Source organism: Python bivittatus, unplaced genomic scaffold (assembly GCF_059951505.1).
Source record: "Python bivittatus isolate LINGU-HERP-01145 unplaced genomic scaffold, Pbiv_v1 ctg000640_np1212, whole genome shotgun sequence".
Classification (NCBI taxonomy): Eukaryota; Metazoa; Chordata; class Lepidosauria; order Squamata; family Pythonidae; genus Python; species Python bivittatus.
The window spans coordinates 1,054,623-1,080,339 of NW_028277090.1; the positions used below are offsets into that span (position 1 = coordinate 1,054,623).

Below are 25,717 nucleotides of genomic sequence, written 5' to 3' on the forward strand. Positions count from 1 at the left end.
TGGATGCCCTTTGTGGGGTGGGGGTTATGAGTTTTCCAGTCCCTTTGGCAAGACTTTACTGCCCCTAGGCAACAAGTGTATTTTTATTGTTGCCCAATTAAATTGCAATCCTGTCCTCAGCTGTCATTCAGTGGAATTTCACTTCTGGATAGCTCAGCTTGATCCTAAGGAGAGCTCCTTGCCAGATGTTCATGCTTGATTTAAGTGATGTTTGGATCTGAGGAGTTTTTTTCCCCCCTCCACCTATCTTTATGGCTGTCTTATCACATATTACAAGATGGGGCATAATCATTCATGTTCTTGGCCATTCTGCACTTCCAGAGTTTAGCAGAGCCACTAGAGTTTAAGAGAAACCATTCCAAGATGTTGCCTTGACACAAAGAGGCTAAATTGGCCTTTGGGTTTGTTTTGTTTTTTTTAAATATTAGTAGCAGTTTAGAGAGCCCTGTCATCAGCCACTTAGCTCTCCACTTCCCACACTTACTGGGAAAGACGAACCGATGTCTTGAAGCCCGTGCCGTTCTCTGTGTGATGGGGGATACACGCTGGAAAACTCAGTTCAGTGGGGAAGAAGAGCACTCTCTGAACATTCTTCTTCTTGTCTCCTCTCTTTCTGTTTGCAGATGTAACAGATAAGATGCTAAGCTTCTTTCTTACCCTGTTCCAAGGACTGAGGGTGCAGATGGGGGTGCCTTTCACCGAGCAGGTGATACAAACATTCCTCAACATGTTTACCAGGTAATCTGCTGGATTCAGCCATTTCTATACTTGGATTGCCTTGGACACAGAATTAAATACAAAATTCCCTACAGAGCTTTGAACCTGGCTCACTCTAAAGGGAGACCTCCCCGTGTTCCTGACTCTTCCCTGGCTGTTAAAGTGGAGGGGACTCCTGGCTTTGAGCGTCTCTCGAAAGTCACTGGCTTTGTACATTTTGCCATAGGGAACAGTTGGCTGAGAGCATCCTCCATGATGGAAGCACTGGCTGCCGGGTCGTGGAGAAGTTTCTGAAGATCCTTCAGGTGGTGGTGCAGGAGCCCGGCCAAGTGTTCAAGCCTTTCTTGCCAAATATCATTGCACTTTGCATGGAGCAAGTCTACCCGATTGTTGCCGAGGTAGGGCAAGCAGCCTCAAAGGGGAAAGCAGGAGCTGTAGAAAAGCACGGGGGCTGGAGGAGCTGTTAAGGGCTGGCTCATCGTCCATCAGCATTACACAGAGTTGGTGGCAAAGCATTGAGACAGTGTGAGATGGTCCATTTGTCTGGGAGGAAGCAGGTAGTGCAGAGACTCAGGAAGACAACCTTGATGGAGATGTGCGGAAGCCGTTATTAGGCAAAAGGGGCAGAAACATTCAGAAGGCAGGCACCTCCCTGACTTACTGGAGTATAAGGAGGAGGAGGAGGTCCAGCACAATCAGATTTACAAGATTCTCTTCTTATAGCCCATCTCAGTAAAAGTAGTTTTAGCCTTCCTGCAGAGTTGATTTCCTAGTCTGGTCTACCTAGTAGGGCTGACAGGTAGCAACAGAGTTAATTTGTCAGGAAAACACCAGAACTATACAAATACTTGTTCTTCAGCTTCCCAGAGGCTGCAGAAGGTCCAGGATATCTGCAGGGTGTGGTCAAAAAAGTCAAGATAGCACCATGACAGTGCAGTCAAAGCTCCACTCAAATTTTATGTGTAACACCATCTTAAGTTTTTTGATCACACCCTGCAGATGTTCCTGAGAAGATCCATCCATATAAACTACATACAGGTAGTCCTTGACTTATGACCATTTGTTTAGCGACTGTTCAAAGCTACGATGGCACTGAAAAAAGTGACTTACAACTGGTCCTCACACTTACAATTATCACAGTCACGTGATCAAGATTTGGGCACTTGGCAACTGGCATGTATTTACAACAGTTGCAGCATCCCAGGGTAAGATGATCGCCATTTGCTACCTTCCCAGCTGGCTTCTGACAAACAAAATCAATGGGGAACCGCATGATTTACTTAACAACCATGTGATTCAGTTAACGAACGCAGCCAAAAAAAAAAAAAAATGGTGTGGTCACATGATGCCTTGCTTAATGACCACACCACTTAATGATGAATTTTCCAGTCCCTGTTGTGGTCGTAAGTCGAGGATGACCTGTAAATACTAATGCTATGTTGTCGAGAGAGAACGTGCGTACAGCAGTGTTTCTCAACCTTGGCAACTTCAAGATGGGTGGACTCCCAGAATTCCCATGCTGGCTGGGGAATTCTGGGAATTAAAGTCCACATATTTCAAAGTTGGCAAGGTTGAGAACTACTGAGATAGAGAAGTAGCAGAAGTCAGCGAACAAATGTGCTGACCGATAGGTTTTTTTTAAGGAAACTTATTATTCATTGGATTTATTGAAGAAGCAGCCTATTTTTTTTTTCTTCGGAGAGGCAAGGCTTAGAAGTAACTCCTGGTCACTGGCTGCGTCTGCCCTCTAGTGAACATCCCTCTCTGGCAAACTGGCTTTCGTCTGCCTTTGACCAAAGCAGCCCAGTCAGAGGAATCTGTTGAAACCCTGTGTGCTTTCTTGTCGCCCAAGCGATCTTCTCCCGATGTGAAAGCCGAACTGTACGAGCTGCTTTTTCGGATCCTGCACCACAACTGGCGGTACTTCTTCAAGTCCAACATCCTGGCCAGTGTCCAGAGAGGAGTAGCTGAGGAGCAGATGGAGAACGGAGCCCAGTTCACTGCCGTTATGCAGGTATCAGAACCGCCCGTGGCAAAGGGTGAGATTGCAGCTGGAGAGATGAGCAGGCCTTGCTCTGTTTCCTACGTGTGATTCTTTGCCCTCTTAAGCAGGTTTCATGGCACTCACCAGTAGCTGTGATATTTGTTGCACTTACCAGCAAAAATCAAAGTTCCTTGCAGTTCTGACTCATCTGGCACAATAACGACAGGAGAAACTCAATAAACCAAGAGGTCTGATTTCTTCATGATATACTCAGAACTAGGTCCCTGGCTTGTTACATCAAAACTGATATCCCAGTTAGCCTAACCTTACAGCCCAGTGCCCAGACAGCTATCCTGCTGTGTTTAACTTGTTTCTTTAGCAGAAGAACCAAACAGGAGCAACTCAGTGGCATGTTCATTTCTGATCGACCAGAAGTCTTCAGAATCCCAGCTTACTTTGTATGAGCCATTCTGCTGATGTGCAGAGCAGAAATGTGTTTTAGAATGTAATTTGTCTCCATTCTTAAAATGCTCACGTGCTTTTAAGAATGGAGAATTTTAAAAAGCAGCTGCCTTTATCAGTCTGGTAGCCTCAGGGGAATGGAGAAGGCAGTAGTGTAATGAGAATGATTTAAACTGGCAGGCAAGAATGCGGAAGTGATGCCAAATCATTTTCAGGCCTAAACGCTCAACCAAATCTCTAATGTCTCTCTTAGTTTCAGAGCACTCTGATATAGAGGCTGGAGCCTAGGATATGTTTGCTAAGCCTCCAACATGTGAAAGCAGTTTCTTTTCAGTACCCTGCTCTGCTCCCAGACAGGTTTCTATTTCCAGTCTAAGCCAGTTGATTGATTGATTGATTGATTGATTGATTGATTGATTGATTGATTGATTGATCGATCATAGCAGGTAATCTACAGTACTGCTTCTCCCCATTCCGAGTGGTAAATCTTCTTTTAATTTACCATTTTAGCAACATTTGATTGCATTCAATGTCTTCTGGGCTGCCTTGCCAGGATTGTGATCTTTAGAAAAGGGGTTCGTACTTAATGTTCCCCAAACACTTTGCCTTGCTATTGAATATCCCACAACCTACCAGATTGGTCATTGCCACCAAGAGTGTCATCCAGTCTCTCAGTGACTTCCTAATTTGTTTCATTTTCTGGGCTGATGGATTGCCAAGAATCGGGAAGGGCTTCTCTGAAGGCTCCATCGTTCGTTCTGAGAGCAGAACCTTTGAAGCTGGTCTCTAGCGATCAGATTTTGAACCTTTGGGTGATTCTGGAAACAGAGGCCGCAGGAGTTCAGCTTTAGCCTTTCAGCTGCTGGGAGGGAGACCGTAGTCATAAGGGAAGAATGTTTTTGAAGCACCAGGTTTTCTTCTGTTTCTCGTCTTCCCATCTCCTAACAATTGTGGACCCTGCATCTTCTGGGCACTGTTGGCAGCTGCTGATGCCCTTCCCAGAATCCTCTGCTTTCTTAGCCTGCCCAGTTGGGCGCGGCCAGAGAATATGGAGGATGGAGCAAGAGCAGCCACAAACGCCCTGGGTTGGGATAACCTCTCAGGAAGTGGTGCTGTGGCTCGCTCCAGAGTTCTATGAACACGGTTCCCAAGACTGTCTGGAATGCTTCCTTAGATGCAAGGCCACCTCCCATGCTGCCAGAAGCTTCTTGGTTCGTGGAAAAGCCTTGATTACCCTGGGGTATCTATCTGGGCCACCAGCTGTTCCCAGTGGGCCTCAGCCACACCTTCCTGATACCTTTCTGTTCCTTAGGCTTTTGGCCAGTCCTTCCTGCAACCTGACATACACCTCTTCAAGCAGAACCTGTTCTATCTGGAGACTCTGAACACAAAGCAGAAACTGTATCACAAGGTGAGCCGCCCTATTCCCCAGCCCCTCCCTATCCCGGCCTTTCTAACTGGCTGGGCAAAAATGTGTGGTCTGTGAGAAGGAGGACACAATAGACCTCGCTTGCAACCTGCAACCTGGTGTCCTCCAGACTCCCACAGTTCCAATTAGTGTAACTGCTCCTAGCTGGTAGTCATGGTATTTGAGTCAGCACTGGACATCGAGAAAGCACCAGGTTGGGGAAGCCTCCCCGGGGGCTAGAAGCAGCATTCTCGGTTGTTCATGCCATCCTAGCTCTACTCCCTCGCATTCCCCCTTTCTGGAATTGTCAGAGGCAAACAAATCACATTCTGGCGATGGAATAAGTAAAAGGCCACGCTGCTTTATTTCGAAAGCAGGAAAGGTTGATTTCTGCCAATGTCAGAAAATGTTCTTCCCACGACTGTCTGTATATGAATGACGGTTGGCTTGCAAGAACATAGCACGTGCCACTTCTGAAACCTCTTCCCCGCAAAAAAACCCTGTGCAAATATGCCTCTAATTAAACAGTAGACTTTCATTGGGATGCCATCAGGCCAGTTCTGCATGAAGAGCCCCTTTCAGCCCGCCTTTTGTTTCCCGTTTGGTGCAGAAGATCTTCCAGGCATCGATGCTCTTTCAGTTTGTGAACGTGCTGCTTCAGGTACTGGTCCACAAATCCCACGACCTCTTGCAAGAGGAAATCGGCATTGCTATCTACAACATGGCCTCCGTGGACTTCGACAGCTTCTACTCGGCCTTTCTCCCAGGGTTTTTAGCGAGCTGCGATGGGGTGGACACCAACCAGAAAAGCGTCCTTGGGAGGAACTTCAAAATGGACAGGGTGATTTTTTTTTTTAATGAACTTTATTAAGTTTTTAAAAGCAAAAAGATAGACGCTAACAAGAACTAATAATCAAGAGGAAGGGGGGAAAGCAAGAAAGTTAGAAATAAAGAAAACAAAAGTGGTAGAAAGTAGAGAAGAAAAAAAGAGATACAAAAAGAATAACTTCCAACTTCTTATACAGCAGATATAGATGAATCATATAATAACCTCTTACTCTAAAACTATATCTTGACATACATATTTTGTGTAGTCTGTTCATTTAATTAATCATCAAATGACAGGGTGAATTTGGGCTGAAGCTTGGCTGGGGTTGCTCTGTGCAGGTTTATAGTCTCCTCTGTCCCTGGGGCCCAGGAGAATTTCCTTGTAGGGGCCATCACGTGTCAATCCCTTCCATGTCGTTCCCCAGTCACCCTATTCCGTAGCCATCCTGGGCTGTTCCTGGGGCTTAATTGCCACACATTCCTCTTCTTGGGAGGCATTCTGGGAATGTAGACCGGTGCTTATGTTCCAAGAATCATAGAAATAGAAATTGTTCCCCAGAACCATGAACTTTGAATTGTTTGCTTCTGTATTTCTACATTGGCTTGGGGACTTTTCATCAGATAATACACTTGGAAAGGAAAATCTGATTGAGAAAGCTCATCGGCTTTTCAGTGGGGGCCTGGTAAATCCAAAATTTCCATCGTTATTGCCAGCGTTCCTTCATAAGGTTTTATTTGGTAAATGTAACCTTCCCAAACACACACTTACATTCTCATAAGATCCAATTGAAAATTAAGTCTCTTCCATCGCGCTGTGCCCTCTCTCACACCAAAGGCTGGCCAGACGTGTGGACTTCAACTCTTCATGCTGGCTGGGGAATTCTGGGAGTTGAAGTCCACTCATCTTAAAGTGGCTAAGCTTGAGAAACACTGAGATAGAGAAACGCTTGGTTTCTACAGTAAGCAGCCTTTTTGAACCTCCACTGACCAGATCCTAGCAACCACCTTTCCTCAACTAGCAAAGATTCTGCTCTTGCGCTAACCGGCTGCCGTCCGGTGTTTCCTTTCTCTCTCCCAGGACCTGCCATCCTTCACCCAGAACGTGCACAGACTGGTCAACGATCTGCGCTACTACAGACTCTGCAACGATAGTTTGCCTCCTGGGACCGTGAAGTTGTAGCTGCTGGCCACGGACTCGCATTCAGACCTCTACAGCACGGATCTGGCCCGGCCACTGCCTCTGTCCCTCCGTTCTCGACGAGCCTTCGGGGTGCAGAGCGTCCCACACGCAGGCCAGGCACGGAAGGCGCGCACCGCGCCCCTTCCTTAGTTTCCTCCCATCTCGTCCTCACGGCTGAGCTGGCAGCTCTTTCTCCCGCAGGGACCTTGAAGCCCGGATGCAGGCTGTTCCCCCCAGCTGGGTGTTTGTGTCTTAATACTGTGGCATTCATTCAAGTCTGCAGGTTTCGGTGACTCGTCTTGTGCATCAATCATGAGGCAGAAACGCCAAAGTCTACTTGAGAAGTTCCCACCTTCATGCCATTCCACCTGCCTCCCTTCCCAGTCGCTGAGAGGACGGTCCTCCCCGTCACCCTCCCCCCCGTCTCGTTTTTACAATGCCTTGAAGCCTCCCTGCTGTTGGTGGAGATTTAAGAGAAAGAGAGAGAGACCAACAGACTGACTTCTGTTTCTTTTTTTTTAAAAAAAGTGGTTTTTTCCCCCCTCATCATTCCATTGTGATACTAAAATGTGCTTAATGGAAATAAAAAGTGCTTACTTTGTTGTTTTAAACGGATGAGAAAGCAGCCCAACTCTCTTAGAAGGATTGTGGTCCAGGGAAGTCCAGGTGGCATTACTGGAGGTCCCCATTATATTTCTTCAAGTTGCGAAATATATTCAGCTCTGGGGTGTGCACTTGGACCAGATGATCAGTAAATTAGCTTTGAATCCAGCCCCAAGTGCTGCACTCTTTTATATTGACTTTTTAAAAGCTGTGCTTTTCTTCACAATAGCCCGATAAGGTAGACCTTTAATAAATGGACTGTGAGGGAGCTGCCCAAGGCCATTTAGTGAAGAGGTGGATGGGCTGAGCCACAGAAACTCCAGCTTCCTTCCCTGAACCCCTGTGCCATATTCATTCTGTCAATGGACTAGTGTTGGGCTTTCATGCTGCGGGCATCTCTTGGGTTTATTTTTAAATCTGGAGCTCTGGATTTTCTCATGGGTGATTTTTGTTCCAGATAGGATGATCTCGGCAGACCTGATGGTTGAAGCCTTTGAGGCTTTTCTTTTTTGTCTGTGCCATATTCTCCGGCTTGCAGGTGCCAAAATGTGGAATCTGAGTCCATGGCTGTAGTTTGATTTTTGTCCCAAGCCCAGTTCTCTGCGCCCCTGGCCTGGGGAAGGGATCAGCAGCTTGCAAAAAAGTAGTTTCAGGTGGCGTGTTGACCCGTGTGCACGTTTTCTTCATCAGGATCGATCGACCAAGGACACAGATTTATTTGAACAGTGTCTGGAGCCAGATGAAAGCAGTTGTGTTTTTAATATTTCAGGTTAGACTTTCCTAAAACACCAATATTTAGAGAAACCTCCCCGCCCAACGTTGTCCTCCTAGCCTCAGTTGGTTATGGGCTGAGAAGGCGGAGCAGTGAGTCAGGGAAAAACAGGCAGTGAGTGAGTGGCAAGTGCTTAAAAGTTTATTTCAATGTAGGGGGCTGGAGACTGGCTTTAATTCAAAGTTAGGGGCTAATATTTTTGGAAAACGAACAGAAAAGCTGGGACAATGGACCTAAGGAGTTTTAAAGGCAAGAAATCAAGAGTGGTCTTCCTGGTAGATTGAGCCCATCTGTCTTAAGTTAGAGCAAATATTTGTTCACTGTACTCATAAAAGCTTCCAGCACTTATGGTTTCAATGCCATTGTAAGCTTGTTCAGTGCCCCATCCCTCACTGTATTGGTTTAGCTATTGTCCAGTCTAAATCTGAGCGTGAGAAAAGAAGGAGGGAGGGAGGGGAGGAAGAAAGCCAGCCAGCCAAAACTGACAGTTTGGGGAAGTGGCAATTTTGGGGGAAACACAGAAAATCAAACTAGAATTATGTATGAGACTGAAGAGAACCTCAGGAATTAACACCTGGGAGGGAGGAAAAAACCTGCCCTTGATGGTAGTGCTAATGTTTCTGTGGGTCATTGTTCTAGGAGCCATGAACTCTTAAACTGAGCTCTTTGGAGTACAGCCAGATTGGGAGTTGGGGTCAGTGGGCAGGTTTGGAGACCATGAAATGCCCTGGAAAAAACTTGTGGTTGAAGGCCTGCGGGGCATCTAATTTTTGTTGGTGAACTGTTCCCCTTGTAGAAATGTCAGTTGGCATATGCACGATGCGCTGGCCTGGCTTCTTGTGTTGGCTAGTTGGTCACTTCTCCCTCCAAAACACTCGAAAAAAGTTTTGTAAGTGAAAGTAAGTGTGACTCCCCGAATGAAACCGCCCCAAATTAAGATAGCACAATCTGTTTCTGTGTGTTAGTGCTGGGGGAGGCATTAGTGTGTTCCTGATCGTTAGCTGCGTTGGTGCTTAAACTACTCTTCTTTTACCCTTTGTTGCATTCTGCTTGGAGGCATAAAGCCACCTGCATGCACTTCAGTGCAGAAAGGCAAGGTAGGGGTGATTTGGTTTAATGCAGGAACTTCCCTCTCCTGTGAGCGGTAGGTAAAGCCCTTACGAGAGAGTCTGACAGGTGGCAGTGCCTTCGAAAAACATCTGCAAGATCATAGCTGAGCATCATCTGCAGCTTGTCTTCCAATCTGCACATTTCTGCCCAATTTGATAGGCGAGATCATCTTTATCCATGGTGTCACCTTAAATCAGGTGTGGTGTGGCTGTCCTAATTTTTATTCTACTCCACCCTGATCGGCAGTATTGAAGTTAGCCTGGGGAGGTCAGTAGACTTGAGTTAAAAGACTTCATCCAATGAGGGATTTGTACCCACGCTTTCCCAGGCGTAAGTCCAGTCTCTTCCAGCTCAGTTTCTCAGCTCGCTTGGCAGGAGACAGGAGGACATAGCACCACGTGGGGACCCCAATGATTGATCATTGGCCATCTCTGTTTTAGAGCAATGTTGCAGGACCTGAGAGATTGGCAGGGCTGAATAATGGGGTAGGTAGCATCTTTAATTATTTACCATGTGGAGGTAAAGGTGTGCTTGTGAAGAGGATGGCCTCAGTTTTACATTCTTCAGCCAAACTTTAGCTCAACAGACCTAAACTTCCCCCCCCCCCCCACAAAACCATTTAGGTACGTAACTGCAGATATATTGGCAGATTTCACACAAACAGCCTGACCTAACCCATTAGGTGTTTTCCTCTTAAATCACTTCTAATTCGGCATTCTTTATATTGACTACAAATGTTCTGAATTCCCATGAAATCAGGTTCTCTTGTTCCTCTGTCCATTCTTGGCTTTGGAAGGAGAAAGACCAAATGCGAGATGTTGTATTGATCTGTTCTGAGCCCAGCAATTAACTTAGAATGAAAGGCAAATTTTTATGACTCCCAGTCGAGTGCCAGCGATGTTTTGGTTTATATAAACCTAACCATTCTGGTATATGGCAGTCAGTGACAGGGAATCGTGATGCATTTATAATAAAAATGGAACAGATGTTAAGGAGATAATGATCTGTTGCACATAGGAGACTTAGGCATGGTTTGTTCAAAATGGCTGGGTTCACCCAGCGCCCTAAGGCATAATGTGACATATTTGGCTTGGGTTTAGCATATTGTGCAACCCCAGTGATTGTGGTTTATCAGTCCTTCATGGCTCAATGTGAGTCCAGATCACTGCTTTATTCAATCAGGCATTGTGGAAAAACCATGTGTGGCGTTTGCCCGTCTGCCTTCCATTATAAAATGGTTTTTTTCCTTCGCTTTTCTGCTCAGAAAGCTACAGTTCCCTGTCCGGGTTATTTTAACAGCAAAGAGAAGTTCTCTTGCCCGAGTTTTGAAAATGGGCTTTGCCAGAGCTGTGTCCCAATCCATTAGCACAGCAAGTGTATGAGTAACCAAAACAGCAGGGCTGGTGGTGCAGGGTTATTAGTCAAGGCAATTGGCAGAGGTTTCTGCTCGGCTACAGGAACTCACCCCGCTGATCAGATGGTAGACGCATGTGGCAGGGCTGGGTTAGGCCTATAAAATTCCTAAGGGTCTGTGAAGAAGCTTTCAGCCGCTCCCTCCAATCTATATTGCGTCGTTCTCTTTGATGATGTAATACAGTGGTTCTCAGCCTTGGGCACTTGAAGAGGGGTGGACTTCAACTCCCAGAATTCCCCAGCCAGCATAGCTGGCTGGGGAATTCTGGGAGTTGAAGTCCACCCCTCTTCAAGTGCCCAAGGTTGGGAAACACTGATATAATAGTACCTGTACATTGTATACAATGGAAATCATCTAATTTGGAGATCTAACAGCTATGAGAGGGCCCAATGACTATGAAGGATTTGAAGGGCAACGGATATGTGCGTCTTACCAATCAGCCTGCAGGATCTGGAGAAAGTGTTGCCTTGTCCAAGGAGATTGCAATCTAAAATTTGATTTTGGGTGGGGGATGGGGGTGGCAAATGAAGTACCGCAACCACTAATAAAAGGAAGGACTGTCTAGTCTGTTGTCCAGGCTGGTTGGTAGAACATCTGGGCTTTCAGTAATAATTTGGGAATAAATCTTCACATCTGTGCACAAGGATAGAGCGGTTGCTGTGTTTCCCAGCCAGGGATAAGCCAGGGATTCTTTACCCAGGGTTTCTTAAAGGTATGGCAACTGCTTGAACAAACCGTGGTCTAGCATGCTGCGTAAAGTGGCTCCGTTTCCTTTCTTGCTACAGAGAGAATTCATGGAAGGAGATCTCGGTTTTGCGCGGCCGGTGGTTTCGCTGCTAGTTGTATGGGTTTCTTGGGGATGCCCCTTGTTTTCAAAGGGGAAGGGGACGGATCTAATGGGGATCTGCAGTTCTGGCTCCAGGTGGATCCCCTACACCCAACTCTCCCGGCTGATTGAGAAAAAGGCCTTTTGCCTCAACCGATTTTACCGGGACTTTCCGCTCTCCCCTTCGGATGCAAAAACGGGAACGGGAGAGAGGCCACCGCCCGTCCTAGACTTCCTTCCCAGGGGAAGCTGGTAAGCCATGGCTTGCTTCGGCCCCGTGCACTGGCTTGGCCCCAGCTCTTCCCCGAGGAGCCGCGGGAGCGCGCCCAGCCCCAGCTGCGCGCGGGAGGCTGGGCGTCCAGCGGGCGTCGGGGGCGGGCGGCCGGCCAGCCGGTCTCTTTAAGGGAAGCCCGGCGGCAGCCCCCAGCCTTCCACCCGGCCCGCCCTCCGGCCCTGGGGTGGAGCCAAGGGGGCTGCTGCAGGAGCAGGAGCAGGAGCAGCGGCCCCCGAGGCTATAAACCCGGCTGGGCGCCGGCCCCTCTTGCCCGGCTCGGCAGGAGGCAGGCATGGGGGTGCTGCAGCGCTGCCTGGCGCGGGGGCAGTGGCGCGCGGGGCGCCTGGTGAGCCTCCAGCCGCTGGCCGCTGCGCCCTGCCTTCGCCTTCCCGGAGGGCGCCTCTACAGCTCGGGTGAGTGAGCGAGCGAGCGAGGGGCTCCGGGCCGGGGGGCGACGGGGGCTCGCGGGCGAGGCAGGCCCCTGCCTCCACCCCCTTCCCTTCCCTTCCCTTCCCTTCCCAAGGGCTGCGCGCCCTGGGCGCAAAGGCGGCGGAAGGCAGCGCTGCACCTGGGCTCAGGTTGGCGACTCTGGGGCGCCCGGCTTGGGCATCTCTTTGGAAGGAGGCTGCGGTGGGGCACATCTGGCAGAGCCTCCCTCGGGGAAGGCGCAGAGGGGCGACTTCGGCGGGCTTGCAGTCTCTCAGCTCTTGCTTTCTGCGCTGCCCATCCTCCACAGCAAGGGGAGGGGGGCAGGCGGGCCGGCTGGGCATCGTTGAGGATCGTTTCCTGGGAGCTGGAGAAGGGGAGGGGGCAAAGTTGGAGCGAGACATTTCTGGAGACAGGCCCAGCTGACCAAGGCTGAAGAAAAGTAAGGGGCTCCACAGGCCTACCTTGCAGGGCTAGTGAGGGGGTTGATGAACCTTCCTGTCAGGTTCAAGGTTCCTCTGTTGCAGTTGGGCATGTGTGCACACACACAGAACCACCGAGCCTTTGGGTATCTGAAAAGGCCATCGGATGCGGGGTGGCTTCAGCCCAGGTGGATGGTGTCCCACTTCAGCAATGACCAAGGGGAGCCCAGCTGTGACAACTGAGTTTGCTCTTTGGGCTGTGAATGCTTCCTCGGGTCTTTTGCCAACTTCCCCGCCTTAGCTGGCAAAGCTGGGATCTCCTGATGGTCTCCCATTCAAGCCCTCACCAACCTTCCCCCCTTCTACTTCCCAACCCAGAGGAGGACAATCAGGTGCTGCCTGAGAGACAGGCACAAATCACGCCAATATTATTATTCCTCTAATGCAGTGTTTCTCAACCTCAGCAACTTCAAGACCTGTGGACTTCAACTCCCAGAATTCCCCAGCCAGCATGGCTGGCTGGGGAATTCTGGGAGTTGAAGTCCACATCTTAAAAGTTGCCAAGTTTGAAAAACACCACTCTGATTAAAAACACCCCTCTTTAATGGTGTTCTTGGATACTTGCATTGCCTTTCCAATGCTACAATTTATTTCCTTTTATTAAACTTGGATCCTGCCATGTACTATTCCCAGGCAAAGGGACCCTATGCCTGGGCTTATGGAGTGCGTAAAACCCCAAGTTTGTTTAATCATAGCTTGTTGAGTAAGTGGCCTGGGTTTACTGAACACACTGAGCCAAGAGCCATGGTTTGCAAACCCCAAATGCTTTGGTTTACACGTTGGCTGCAAAGAAGCAAGTTCCAACTTAGCTTAATATGAGGATAAACTTGGTCCTTTGCTCTTCCCAGTGTTGTCCTTCCGGTAACTCTTCCCTGCCTTTCAAATAATATTCAGCTTCTCTTTTACTTGCTTTCCAGAGCTATACACCATTGCCAGGAAGTTAATGCCACTGGGAAAAGGAGGGGCCAAAAAGTTTGGAGCGTAAAGCTTTATGCTTTTCACTGTTTTTTCCAAGTCTTGGGAATTGGATAGGCTAACGGTTCTCAAAGTTTGCTTTTTTTTTTTTCATTGATGACTTGAAAATTGTTAGAGGGCATCGGTCAACCACTTAAACTGTTTTTTCCCCCTATAAAGCAGAGACCGGATAGAATTCACATTTTAATTTTAAAACGTGCTAAGAAAGAACAGCTCTCTTAAAGAGAAACCCACTCAGGTCCAACAAGTAACTTTTAGCGCTGTGAACCGTATTGAGCCGTGGCAGCTCCTTGGAATTAGACTGCCGTGGTCAATCATCTTGAATCATGCTATTATATCCTCTCTTCTTAAACCAACATTTGAGGAGTTTTAAATTGGAGACCAGGAAAATAATGCACAGAAATATAAAAGGTTGCCCTATAACAGGTCAGACGTTGGCTGAGTTCACACCTTGGGTTAAGTCGTCATATGACTGCTTGGATTACAGCTGCGTGAACCCAATTGTTGCAACTACACTCAATTAAAACAAATCCTACTTTTTGTGCTTGTGAACTGAACTAATTCTCCATTTGTCCAATAACAATCAGTCTGATTAGCAGTTGCTCTTGAGTTCCTGAGCAGAAGCGTCATTACTACTCCCAATCCCTTTTTGATCAAGTCAGTCCTGAATCTTAATATCGGAGGTCTTCTCTACCCAAACCTATTGCTCTCCTACTGAATTATGATCCTTTCTACAAGGAAGCTGTTAATTGGTTGCTTATTAAAATACATCTAGCTCCCACTAGCTGAGCCCTAGAAAAATAAGGCTTGAAGAAAGTTGCAATTGACTAAACATCACTTCTTGAGATGTTAGCTTATATTGATACTCATAACTGATAACTTTGGAGTGGTGAAAGAGGGTGAAAAAGTAAAGTTGCCGAGTCAACCTTGACTCAGAGATTTCATGGTCCCCTCCATGTAGTTTTCTTGCCAACGATACAGAACTGGATTGCCATTGCTTTATTCTGGTGTGTCTCCTTTGGATCAAGGTCAACGTCTGGTGCCTTAGCGTCCTTAGAATCTCCAAGAATGTCTGATTTTGCTTAGCTTTTAGACAAGCCCAGGTTGGCACAGAGAGAAAAGTGAAACAGATGAACTGCAAGAAACGTTAAGTGTGATAATTGTGTGAATGTTTAAATGTCCACAAACAAATGATCCCAACTATTCACTAAGGAGCATTGACATTAACTCAAAGATGGTGGCATCCATGAGCAAAATTGCATCTGTGGCAACATGCATGAGTTAGCCCACAAAGTAATAATATTGAACTTTCTGAAAAAAGGACCCTTTAGCCATTTTTCCTTAGAAGAGTTTCAAGAATAGGCACTTCAAGGTCAAAAAAAGAACATCCTACGTGGTTGAAAAGTTCCTCCCACTTATTAAGGTTCTTTGAGGTCTCTGGGGCTGCCTCTAACTAGCCGGCAGTAAGACGTTCCTGATCAACGATGCAATAGATCACGTTGGGTGATGAGCAGAAGAATGAATGTTTAGGGTTCTGCTTTGGCATGACTGAATCCAGCATTGCCCGCGTAGGTGTGGGGAGGTTGGAGAATCTTGAAAAGGGCAGGGCTGGAAAGGCCAACAGGAGGGGTCGAATCTATAATATCTTCTTGGGGCTTCCCCTGGTGATGATAAACCCTGTGAAGAACTTCAAAGCATTTGCTCTCAAGATGCTTGCTCATGAGGGAGAATTCTGAGCCGTGTTTTCTAGGGGTGCACTCCATTTCCACGGAGCGCTAGACTTTTGGGTTGGCTCTTCCAGATTGAGAAGAAGAACCAGGATGTTTTTAGGGTGGCTGTCTGGGAAGGCAAGGAAAGAGCAACAAGTAACAGTTTAGCCAACCCCAAAACATGGCTAAATTAGACCTGATACCTTCTGATGAAACACAGATGGACTTTATGCAGCAAAGCACCCTTGCTTCACCGTGACTCACGGAATAAAGGACCCTTGGCCAGATGTGTACAACACACACATTCGCCTCTATTGGTACAACACACTAAGTCACTGGCCACAGATTACAAATCCTAGCCCTCGGGTTTAGCCAGCATACGATACTGAAGCTGTGCAAGCCCCACGTGTGGCTTAGTTCCCACATTCTGCTAAGCCCCCTGTTTGGTTTTGACTTTGGGTCAACAAAGATGAAGTAGTGTAGCATTCAAAGCCCTCTGCCTCTGATACTGAACACACACACACACACACACACGTTTTCTTTTTTTCTCTTGAATTAGGTAAGCCACCCAGAGTAATTTTGGAGCTGGGTGGCCTTCTCACTCGAATAAAATAAATAGCCCATGGTCATTACCTTCCCAAATGGGTCTTATTGGTGAATTCTAGCAGGCAACACTCTGCATCACCCAACACCCCACCTGCAAGCTCCAGGGCTGAATCTGACCCTCCTTCCTTGAAGCGCTGATGTGCTCCAGCACTTGGGACTTTTTTTCCAGACAGTTTGCCATGTGCTGATCTGGAACAGTAGCTATAGAAACAGGTGCACCTCTCTAGGGCATTGCACATGTGTGTGTGCACACACACGCGTGGCTTGGATCACAAAGCCTGGGTGGCCCCATTTCTTGCAGAGAGACACAATTTCGCCATGCCAGGTGTCTTTGCAGGCAACTGCCGAACAGCAAATTAATCACCAGGAGGCCTTCGGGGTCGGGCAGCGTGTTTGGAACGTGTCGAGCCTGCTGTTGCTGACCTCGGAAACTCAAGAGAGCACTTCAGTGGGATTGGCTGGATTTAATTATTGGCAATTTGATTCCCGGGATTTCCAAAAGCAAGCACGCTTCTTACAGCCCCCTGAAGCTCAGGGGTTGTGAGGCTAAGCAGTCCTCTTCTTAGGCAGACGAGGAGATGGGTGCGGAGAGCCAGGAAGGCAGGGGAGGGGTGAGAAAGCGACGCCTGGGAAACTCCTGCTGAATCAGATAGCTTTCCTCTAGAGTTGGGGTCAAGGCCGGGAAGCAGGTCAACTTCCAAATCTCTTGCTCTTTTCTTTACAGAGAAGCAACCCTGCTTTGGCCAATGACGCTGAGGTCTAGCGTCTTGTTTACTTGTGTAGGCACTGACATTCAACTTTTTGTAGAAGCAAATGCCTGCTAAACTAAAGAGGCCACAAAGGCTGAAAAGCAGCTGTGCTGGATCACCCCAAAGGCCAATCTAGCTCTTCTTCCTGGAACCAAATTGCCAGTAGCAGGAAACTATATAAAAATGAATGAATGAATGAACTAACTAACTAACTAACTAACTGCAGGTAGATCATGAGTGTGGCTTGTCCCTTCATGACTTAGCATGTGTGAACCCCATCACCAGGGTTCATGAACCGTGGGTTATTTATTTATTTATATTTCAAATGTGGTCACCACCCATCTCACTAGGAAGTGACTCTGGGCGGTTTACAGTAAAAGCCAGAAATAAATATTAATTAAAATACAGTAAAAATAGTAAAAAAAAATACAATGAAAACCATATCCCTACATAAATAATCATATCTTCCAAGGTGCTGCGGGCTACGGCTTAGCACGGTGCATGAATCCAACCAATTGTGGCTTACTCTGTGAGCCGTAGTTAAATTTAATAAATAATAACAACCCCAATGGTATCAAGAGCTGTAATGACTCGTAACCCTCGCTATCGTCTTCCACGAATTCGCCAAAGCGCCCTCCCAAGTCAGGCGCCTTGTTGCCATCTTGTGGCCGGGAGTTCCACGGGGAAAGTCCGCTCCGTGCGAAAATTCCCTCCCTTCTGTCAACTCAAAATTGCCCAGCAATCAGGTTGGTCTCCCCAGGTTGGACTTTGGTCCTTCACCTGGCCCCCTTCAGGGGTATTAGGACCACCTGGTGGAGGAAGGCTGTTTGGTGCAGATTCAGTCGTTCTCCGAATTAAACCTTTCATTGCTTGACAGGCGTCGCTGAGTTGCAGGAGCGCACGCTGATTGCGGTGAAGCCGGACGGGGTCCAGAGGAGGCTGGTGGGGGACGTCATCAAACGCTTTGAGAAACGTGGCTTCAAACTTGTCGGCCTAAAGTTACTCCAGGTAAGCATTGGGGGACACCTGAGACCTGTTTGCATGAGAGTCCCACCAATGAAAAGATCTAGCTCTGGCCCCCGGATCCCCTCACTTGCGCTGGGGGGGGGAGAAGTCAGGGGCGCTATTTCCATGAAAAAGAGGGAGCGTTGCCAACTTTCTAACCCAGTATTTCTCAACCTTGGCAACTTGAAGACGTGTGGACTTCAACTCCCAGAATTCCCCAGCCAGCCATGCTGGCTGGGGAATTCTGGGAGTTGAAGTCCACACGTCTTCAAGTTGCCGAGGTTGTGAAACTGCTGAGGACGGTGAAACTCCACTTTAGTGAGTTCAGTTGCTTGACAAATTTGCTCTCTGTTTTTTTTGTTTTTAATGTTAAAACTTATCGGAGAATTAGGCACTTTTCCTCCTTGACTTCCATCCTCTCTTCTCCATCTTTAAAAATGTTTGGAGATGCCCAGGCACGGGGATTATTCGACAAAATAAAAGCTATGCTGCATATTTTCTTTCTGAAGAAGGTGGTGGGTTCCAGCTGTTCTTGGCCAATCTCAAAAAGCTAAATAGGGTTGAAGAACACTTGGATGGGAGACCACCAAGTGCCAGAAATGTTGAAGAGCCTGGAAAATAAACAGCAATCTAAAAATACCCCCCACTCCATTGTCAGCGGCCACTCACTTCTGCATGGTTACCAAGAGAATTATGCAAACGTATTTGTGAGCTTCCTAAAAACTGGATTTGATTTAAAGGACATTTTACCCTTAAATAACATTATTTGGCTGATTAGCCCAACATTATTCAGCTGATTGTACCATGTTCTGCACAGGAACAGAAGCTAGTAACAAGATTTGACAACTCTAGGAACTTCTGAATTGGATTTGAAATGGATTCTTTCTGGGATTCAAAACCAGAATGATGAGGCTGCTTTTGCATCTCATTTCAAGGAAATGAGTCAGCTAAAATACGATCCTGGGAGTTATTGCAGTGGTTGGGGTTCCCACCGTACACTTTTGATGAATGAGCCTTTGATGTCACTGGACCAAAAGTGATGGAGAAAGGATGTGCCTATACTTGGGATTCAATGAGAAGAAACTTCAGGGTGAATCCAAGAAACATTTTGCCTTATCTAGCTTCATAAAAGTGGAAAGGGAAAGGAAAGGAAAGGGACAGACAGTGTTCCATGATTAGATCTTTTTATACCTTCCAGAATCTGATTTAAAGTCTTCACTAGTAGGAGCCAATGTGGTGGAGTGGTGAAGGTGCTAGGAATGGGGGGACCCAGGATCCAAGTCCCCCCTCTGCCATTGAAGCTCCCTGGGGGACTTTGAGCCAGTCCATCTCTTTCTGTCCACCCTACCTCACAGGGGAGGAAAAATAGGTGGTGAGAGCACTGTGTATGTATAATGGGCTGGGAGAATAACCTTGAGGGCCAGGAGGAAGAGCCACAACCAAGACAACAGTCAGATAAGAGAAATCTGAGTCCAGAGCAGGAATGGGAGTGGAAAAAGCATCTCAGACTTGACCCTTCCTAGTTCTGTTGAATGTAAAGGCAGGGAGGGAGAGGCGCATTCAGATTGGCAGGATTCTGTTACTATAACCTTACAATAAAAGTAGTATGAGCATTTGTAACTTTGGTTTCCTGGTGTAGACTAGCCTGAAGCGCTGACAGTATGTTGCCTTGAGTTTCTGATGGAAAAGTGGTACGTCAACCCAATCAATAATCAAGACATGGTTTGAATTTGCAAGACGTGTGGCTTTGTCTGTGGTATCAAACGGTGGTTTAGTTAACCATGGGAACCACGTTGTGCAAAGTGGATCAGCCTTCCTCAGAAGGACATCAGGACTGAACCACGAAAAGGGTCCCCATTTCTGGCCCAAATGCAACCAGTCTGCTCCAGTAAAGGAAGTGTGATTGGAGTCCTTGTCACTGGTTCACCAGGGCTGTTCCTTTCCTTGCAGGCTACCGAAGGGATCCTGGCTGAACACTACCACGAGCTCCGCCGGAAGCCGTTTTACCATGACCTGCTTCAGTACATGACCTCCGGGCCCGTCGTCGCCATGGTAAAGTGACTTTCTGTAAGGTCCTGTTATTTTCTATACTGGAGAGGATTAGAATGACCAGTTTCATTTCAGGGGCAAAGTGTCCTTTTCAAATCACACAAGATGTGGCTGATTTTTTCTTGCCCATTTGACCTTCCAAGAACGTTGTCTGGGTTTGTTTTCCTCCGTTTCTCCTTCCGTTTGAAATGTATTGAAACTGCATTTACCCCTAAAGTACACTTAAGAGTAGTGTTTCTCAACCTTGGCAACTTTGAGATGTGTGGACTTCAACTTCCAGAATTCTCCAGCCAGCTTCTGGGAATTCTGGGAGTTGAAGTCCACACACCTCAAAGTTGCCAAGGTTGAGAAACACTGGTTTAGAGAAATTCTCACGAGCTGGAAGGCAAATGTTCTGCAAATGTGTAGGGGAAGATGGCCAAAGGATGCACATGAAGACTGTCTTTCATTGTATGTCTCTCTAAGATTTGCTAGCATTTCTGGCATCCAATAGAAAAGACTATCTGTAGCTCAGGGTTGAACTGTGGAGTCCTTGGGGCTCTCTGAACTTGATTGTTGCCTGGCGGAAGTTTCATGACCCAACTAGGTAACATCATCCCTGCTAGTAGCTAATAGCTAGCTGGGTCATGAAACATCTGCCTAGATGACATCTAGTGACATGCATTGACATCAAGCTCAGAGAGCCCCCAAGATTCCACAGTTCTGGCATCCCACACATTGGGATTTTTCCAGTGAAGGAGCGGGCAACCAGGGAGATCCCAAAATTATCTCCAAGCATAACGTGCGGACAAACACTTCACCCAGATAAATTGGGGGGTGAGGGCAGGCAGGAGAGAAGCTTTGCTGATGACTGGGGCCATTTCAGGAAAAAAAAATCCCCATACTTATAGATCCTCAGTAAAAGTAGGAGCTAAAAGAAGTGGTTTATAAATGCATCATTTGTGAGCTTCCTAGCAGCTACGTTGCTTTCAGATAGATGTTATTTTGGACAACTTTAAGGGATGGGAGGGTAAGAGGAACTTGTCAAGGACCATGACATGATGGTACATCATGGAGGGGAAGAAATTTTAGGTGGTGAGGGTCTCTGGGGTGCTATTTTTCACCCAAGCTTTGTAATATGTGACTTCACAATGGATGCTGACCTGGATCCCTTTGATTACGAACCAACCTATGATATAGTATTGCAGTGTCTGGGTTAAAGAGATCCAAAATCATGTCTGTTTCCAAATATCCTCATTCTCACAACTAGGTGTTCTCGCAGACTAGGCAAAAATGGAGCTGGGTAGATTGTGGCTTACTGCACAGGGGGAACTTGTCTTAGCATCTTATATGAACCAAGTCGTCATCTTATGCCATTATGTGGATTATTTGACCTATGCATGTTACGTGAACCCAGCTGTTGTTAACCTGGGTTTAGTGTATTGTGTGAATCCAGACTCAGATAGAGCAGAGTCTGTTGGAGTGGATGGCTGTAATAAATTTAAGGAAGCAAATCAATAGACATGACACAAAATAGATTATAAACGTTGCGTACTCTCTGCAGCTTAGATTCAACCCAGCAATGTTGTTTCTCTTTCTGATTTTAGTTCAAATTTCATAGCTTTACCCTTTTTTCCCCCCTATGCCTTGCAGGTTTGGGAAGGTTACAACGTTGTCAAGACTTCCAGGGCCATGGTGGGAGAGACGAACCCAGCCGAAGCCAAGCCAGGCACGGTTCGGGGTGACTTTAGCATCCATGTTAGCAGGTACAAGAAGGGCAGCGATCGAGAGATAAAAAATCTTGATTTGGGACTTCTGTGTTCAGATTAGAAATCATGCTGTGCTTTGTACCTGAAGCAGAAATCCAGGCTTGCTCCAAACTACTTTTTCAGCTTCGGATCCAAAGCACGTTCTTCATTTAAATGCAGACAAGATTCTCTAGCCGGTAGAGATCCATTGTGGTTGCAGAGAATGGTTTTCTTCTCCTGAGATCTTGCAAGCAAAGGCCCGATTCATCATTTAGCATAGTACGCCCCTGAATAATCTAGACCGGTAATGTTTCTTCAGCTGGGTTCCACCCTAACCTTTTTTATTAAAGGGGCAAAGGCCCATGAAGACACTGATGCAAAAAGGTGTGAGCAACGCCATCCATGGATGGGTGGAGCTGAAGTTTTCTTTCTCTTCTTGGTTTTTCTTAGGCTTTAGCCTGCGTTAGGGCTTTTGCAATGTTGTTTATATGATTCCCCCTCCAAAGGACAAGATGCTATTCCTCCCATTTTTTCGCAGATGTTGGAGAAGCTGCAGAAAGGGGAGAGAAGCAGCTTCAGGTTGCCCGCTCTGGCCATAAAGCAGTCCTTAAACTGGGTTCACCCAATGCATACAATCAAACAGGATCTTGGATTTTAGTTTTTATTTAAGATGTATCAAAATGAAACTAAAAGGCATTAAATGCGATTGCTCCCCCCCCCCCCGAGGAATTAGTTTTCTCCTTCGGTCATGCAATGGCATTGTAATTTTTGGAAAGGCTGTCAGAAGATGCAGGCTGGGAACCCTACATCATGTGTTGTGGGCCTCCAGCCAATTGTGAGGTTTATCATGGCCTGTTGCAATGTGTGAACTCAGCGTATCTGGATACCCAAGCTGAAAAGCTTGATTGTCATTTGGCCATACTTGAGAACAATTCAAGATTTGGAGGGCAAGTCATGCTATTTCTTCAAGCCACTTAGGAGGATGTATTCCGATGCCAATCTCTTTCTTCCCAAGGAATCCTGGGATGTGTAGTTCTTGAGAGGAAATCTGAAGACAGTATGAGACTCTCATGCCACTCCACTTCTCAGGATGTTTGGGGCATTGGGCCATGCCAGTTAAACTGGATTTATGGGTAAAGGGAGAGCTATGTGGATGATGAGATTCTAAAAATCAGGCTGCTTGGAGCTGAGCAAAACCCCTGGTGACTTCATGGATACATTGCCATCTGTGTATTTGCTTGGTAGCAGTACAGGCGGTCCTCACTATCCGACCACAATAGGGACCGGAATTTAGGTCGCTAAGTGATTTGATCATTAAGCAAATTGGAGCTGATTTTACGACCTTTTTTACGATGGTCATTAAGCAAATCACATGTTTGTTAAATAAATCTAGCTTCTTCAGTGGACATTTTTTGCCAGAATTTGCTTAATGACCTCAGTGATTCACTTAACAACCATAGTAAAAAAAAGGTCACAAATCACAATCACATGACTGCGGAGGTCGTAAAGCACTTTTCCCAAGGCTGTCGTAACTCCAGACCATTGTTAAACAAATGGTCATTAAATGAGGACTACCTGTAGGGAAGAAGCTTCTTCTGGGATGTTTTTCAGCATGGGATTTCCTAGTGATTTCCTATCCAAGGATTAGCCAGGTGCAACCCTGTTTAGGGTGTGAGTCCTGGGGCACCTTCTCCCTTTTCATCCACCCAGCAGTTGACACGTAGATAAACAAGAACCAACCCAGTTGACAAGAATAATGTAAGAGGAAACCCTACAGCCAACCAACGAATCAGAAACAGGCACACAAGCCCCAGCAGCCCTAACCGAGAAAGGTAGGGCAAGTTGCCAGGGGTATGAAGCCTTCAAACCCTACTCCCTTGAGTCAAACCCTTGGCCACGTTACCTAGTTTGGTAATGAAGCATTTGCAAGAAGAAAAGCCAGCTCAGCAAACACCAAGATTTTAGAGAAGATTGGACGGATAGTGCTCCTGCTGTAGAGACCACAGAGGTGATCTTGGAGAAGGCAGCAAAGGCCATTAGCAAAATATAAATTAACCCCGGGAAGGGAAGAAGGCGTGAAAAAGAAACTGAAGGTTGCTCCTTCTTGACTCTCTTTGGTATGAGAGGGAAGGAAGGAGAAACACGGCCAGGCTTTTAAGATTCTGCTACAGCAGCCTATATCAGTAAATTAAAGTTCCAGTATTTCTTGTGGAGATTGTTTCCTGACCTGGCCTACCCTGAAGGGCTGATGTCAATCTTGAAAGCTTAGCATTTTCCCTTCCTTCCTTCTTATACCAAAGAGAGTCAAGTCGGGGCAATCTTTAGTTTCTTTCTCATCCTGTCTACCCTTTCAGCATGTTTTGCTGTCTCTGGATACCCACTCCATGGTCATCTCTGTAATTTTCTACACCTACTGAAACTTTCAGAAGCTAACCTGAAAAAGGTAGAGTTTCCTTCAAGTTGAGCTCAACTCTTGGGGTCTACATGTCTGCATCCAGGTAGGTTTCTTGGTGTCCCATCCAATACTGACCAGGTCCAACCCTCCTTAGCTTTTTGAAGTCAGACATGGTGCCATCCCACCAAACTGGATGTTTAGTGGCACATTTTTCTTGGAAATAGGAATGTCGTCCATGCCAGCGACTCGGTGGAGACAGCCCAAAGAGAAATAAGCCTTTGGTTCCGCAGCAACGAGCTGATCAACTGGGACTGTTGTGATCACAAAGTCATGTACGAACCCTGACGTGGCCTCTCCCATTTCCGGACACGGGATCTGCTACCTCGGCCAACCGGTTGCCTTTCTTTCTGGAGGGATGACTGTTTTCAGTCTGTGCATCCCAGGTTTAAATCTTGGTGGGCTTGAGAGGAGGCAAACCAACTTTCCAACTTGCCAAGACTTTGCTCAAGCCGGAAAGCCGTGCCTGGCCTCTCCCAAAGCCCATCTTGCCAGCTGTCCAGGGCCATGCTGTTGTTCTGGGAGTATGGTTCTTAATGGAATACTCATTAAAAAGAAGTGGATTTTATTTCTGGGGTATTTCTGATGTTGTGTTGGGAAGATCACATTTTGTCTTGACCTGTAGCCTGCTGATATTGCAACACTGCGATACACACCCACACGAAACATCTTATTTCTTCTGCAATCGTTGTGAGTGGATGGAAGATCTGTCTTGACTTATCTTGACTGCCGTGTTACGAAAAAAGTTAGGTTTTTTTCCTTAATTCTCCTCCACCCTCTCTCTAGAACAGTGGTCTTCAAAGGGGGGGGGGGGAGCATGTACCTCAGGGGTGTCCATTGAGGCGCAGGAAGAAAGCATTTGAATGCCTATTTGTTTTTTATTCAAAACAGGAAAGGTATTAATACTGCAGAATATCCCAATTTTTCCTTCCTGCCTGCTGCCTGCAGTATGTTTTATAATGTACATAATATATTAGTACAGTAGTACATGGATATAATTTATAAATAAATATATATTGGGGTGTACACTCAACTTTTTTAGTGATAGGGACATGCAGTCCAAAAAGGGGAAGACCACTGTTCTAGACACAGCACTTCTCAACCTCAGCAACTTCCAAATGTGTGGACCAACGCCCAGAATTCTCATCTGTAGTCATTCTGGCTCTGGAAGTCTGGGAGTTGACATCCACCTGCCTGGAGGCTGAAGCCTAATGGCAAAGTCTTTGCTAGGTATGCAGAAAGTCCTAAGTTAACATTTTGACATGTCCAGGTAGGGCTGGGAATGAAGAGGAGAACCCTAGTGTGAAACTGCAAAACTGGCACCAGTCACCTTTGGTGGTATCAAGTGATAGGAACCAACGTCTCCCTATGTTGTCATGACATACTCAGTGGTTGTCTTCACTTGAAAACAAGGTGGCCTTCTACATTAGCTGGGTGACCGAGACCCTGTTTTGATCCCTGAAAATGAAAAGGAGGTAGGTCTGTTAGCCATCTCTCTGAAGGTACCCAAGGAATTTAAGGCCAGTGATGACCAAACCATCCTCAGAAGAAAAACAGCATTAGGCAAACTGATCTGATTTCCAACACTTGTGTGTGTTTGTAAAAGAAGCTCACCACCCATTGGGAAGTGTCTCAAGAGGCTAGAATGACCAAGGGAAGGACTTCTTGTGAGGATCCCAAAATAGGGACAATTCATATTTATATAAATCAAATTGACCCCAGATGATTCTGGGTGCCCTAGGAGACCATCAAGGAAGAGCTTGTTCAAGGTCACATCACTGAGAGAGATGCAAAAGACGCGGCCCAGGAGTATTTAGGGATGCCCTGAAAGACACCCTCCTTTAAGTGGACATTTGGTTTGAACTGGAGAAACCATTTTGTAACTATCTTATGCTGGTTTGAGGAGGGTGAGTTTCCATTATGGATTGCTTATGGTTTTTTGTTGATGGAGTTGGCCCA

General features: G+C 46.6%; 2 protein-coding genes across 4 annotated transcripts in view; both read left to right on the plus strand.

Moving 5' to 3' along the window:
* Window positions 1-7,209, plus strand: part of XPO6 (exportin 6) — a 46,801-nt gene extending 39,592 nt beyond the window's left edge. For all 3 annotated transcript variants that reach the window (XM_088150985.1, XM_088150986.1, XM_088150987.1), the window contains exons 20-25: window positions 624-738; window positions 944-1,115; window positions 2,570-2,731; window positions 4,476-4,574; window positions 5,182-5,412; window positions 6,478-7,209. In XM_088150985.1, coding sequence (XP_088007111.1) covers window positions 624-738; window positions 944-1,115; window positions 2,570-2,731; window positions 4,476-4,574; window positions 5,182-5,412; window positions 6,478-6,579 — 881 coding nt within the window. In that variant the 3' untranslated portion in view covers window positions 6,580-7,209. The remainder of the gene's footprint in view (window positions 1-623; window positions 739-943; window positions 1,116-2,569; window positions 2,732-4,475; window positions 4,575-5,181; window positions 5,413-6,477) is intronic.
* A 4,538-nt stretch (window positions 7,210-11,747) lies between these two features.
* NME4 (NME/NM23 nucleoside diphosphate kinase 4) lies at window positions 11,748-24,326 on the plus strand. The gene is made up of 5 exons (XM_088151015.1): window positions 11,748-11,991; window positions 17,403-17,533; window positions 19,481-19,582; window positions 21,212-21,324; window positions 23,926-24,326. Exons 1-5 carry the CDS (start codon window positions 11,871-11,873, stop codon window positions 24,044-24,046), a joined length of 588 nt encoding a protein of 195 aa, XP_088007141.1. The 5' UTR covers window positions 11,748-11,870; the 3' UTR covers window positions 24,047-24,326.
* The last annotated feature ends 1,391 nt before the right edge of the window (window positions 24,327-25,717 follow it).

Bases quoted from the DNA above. Each gene is read 5' to 3' on its own strand.
- NME4 (XM_088151015.1), top strand. From the start codon at position 11,871: ATGGGGGTGCTGCAGCGCTGCCTGGCGCGGGGGCAGTGGCGCGCGGGG. The intron at 11,992-17,402 runs GTGAGTGAGCGA...ATTGCTTGACAG, and splicing joins AGGGCGCCTCTACAGCTCGG to GCGTCGCTGAGTTGCAGGAG. The intron at 17,534-19,480 runs GTAAGCATTGGG...CTTTCCTTGCAG, and splicing joins TCGGCCTAAAGTTACTCCAG to GCTACCGAAGGGATCCTGGC.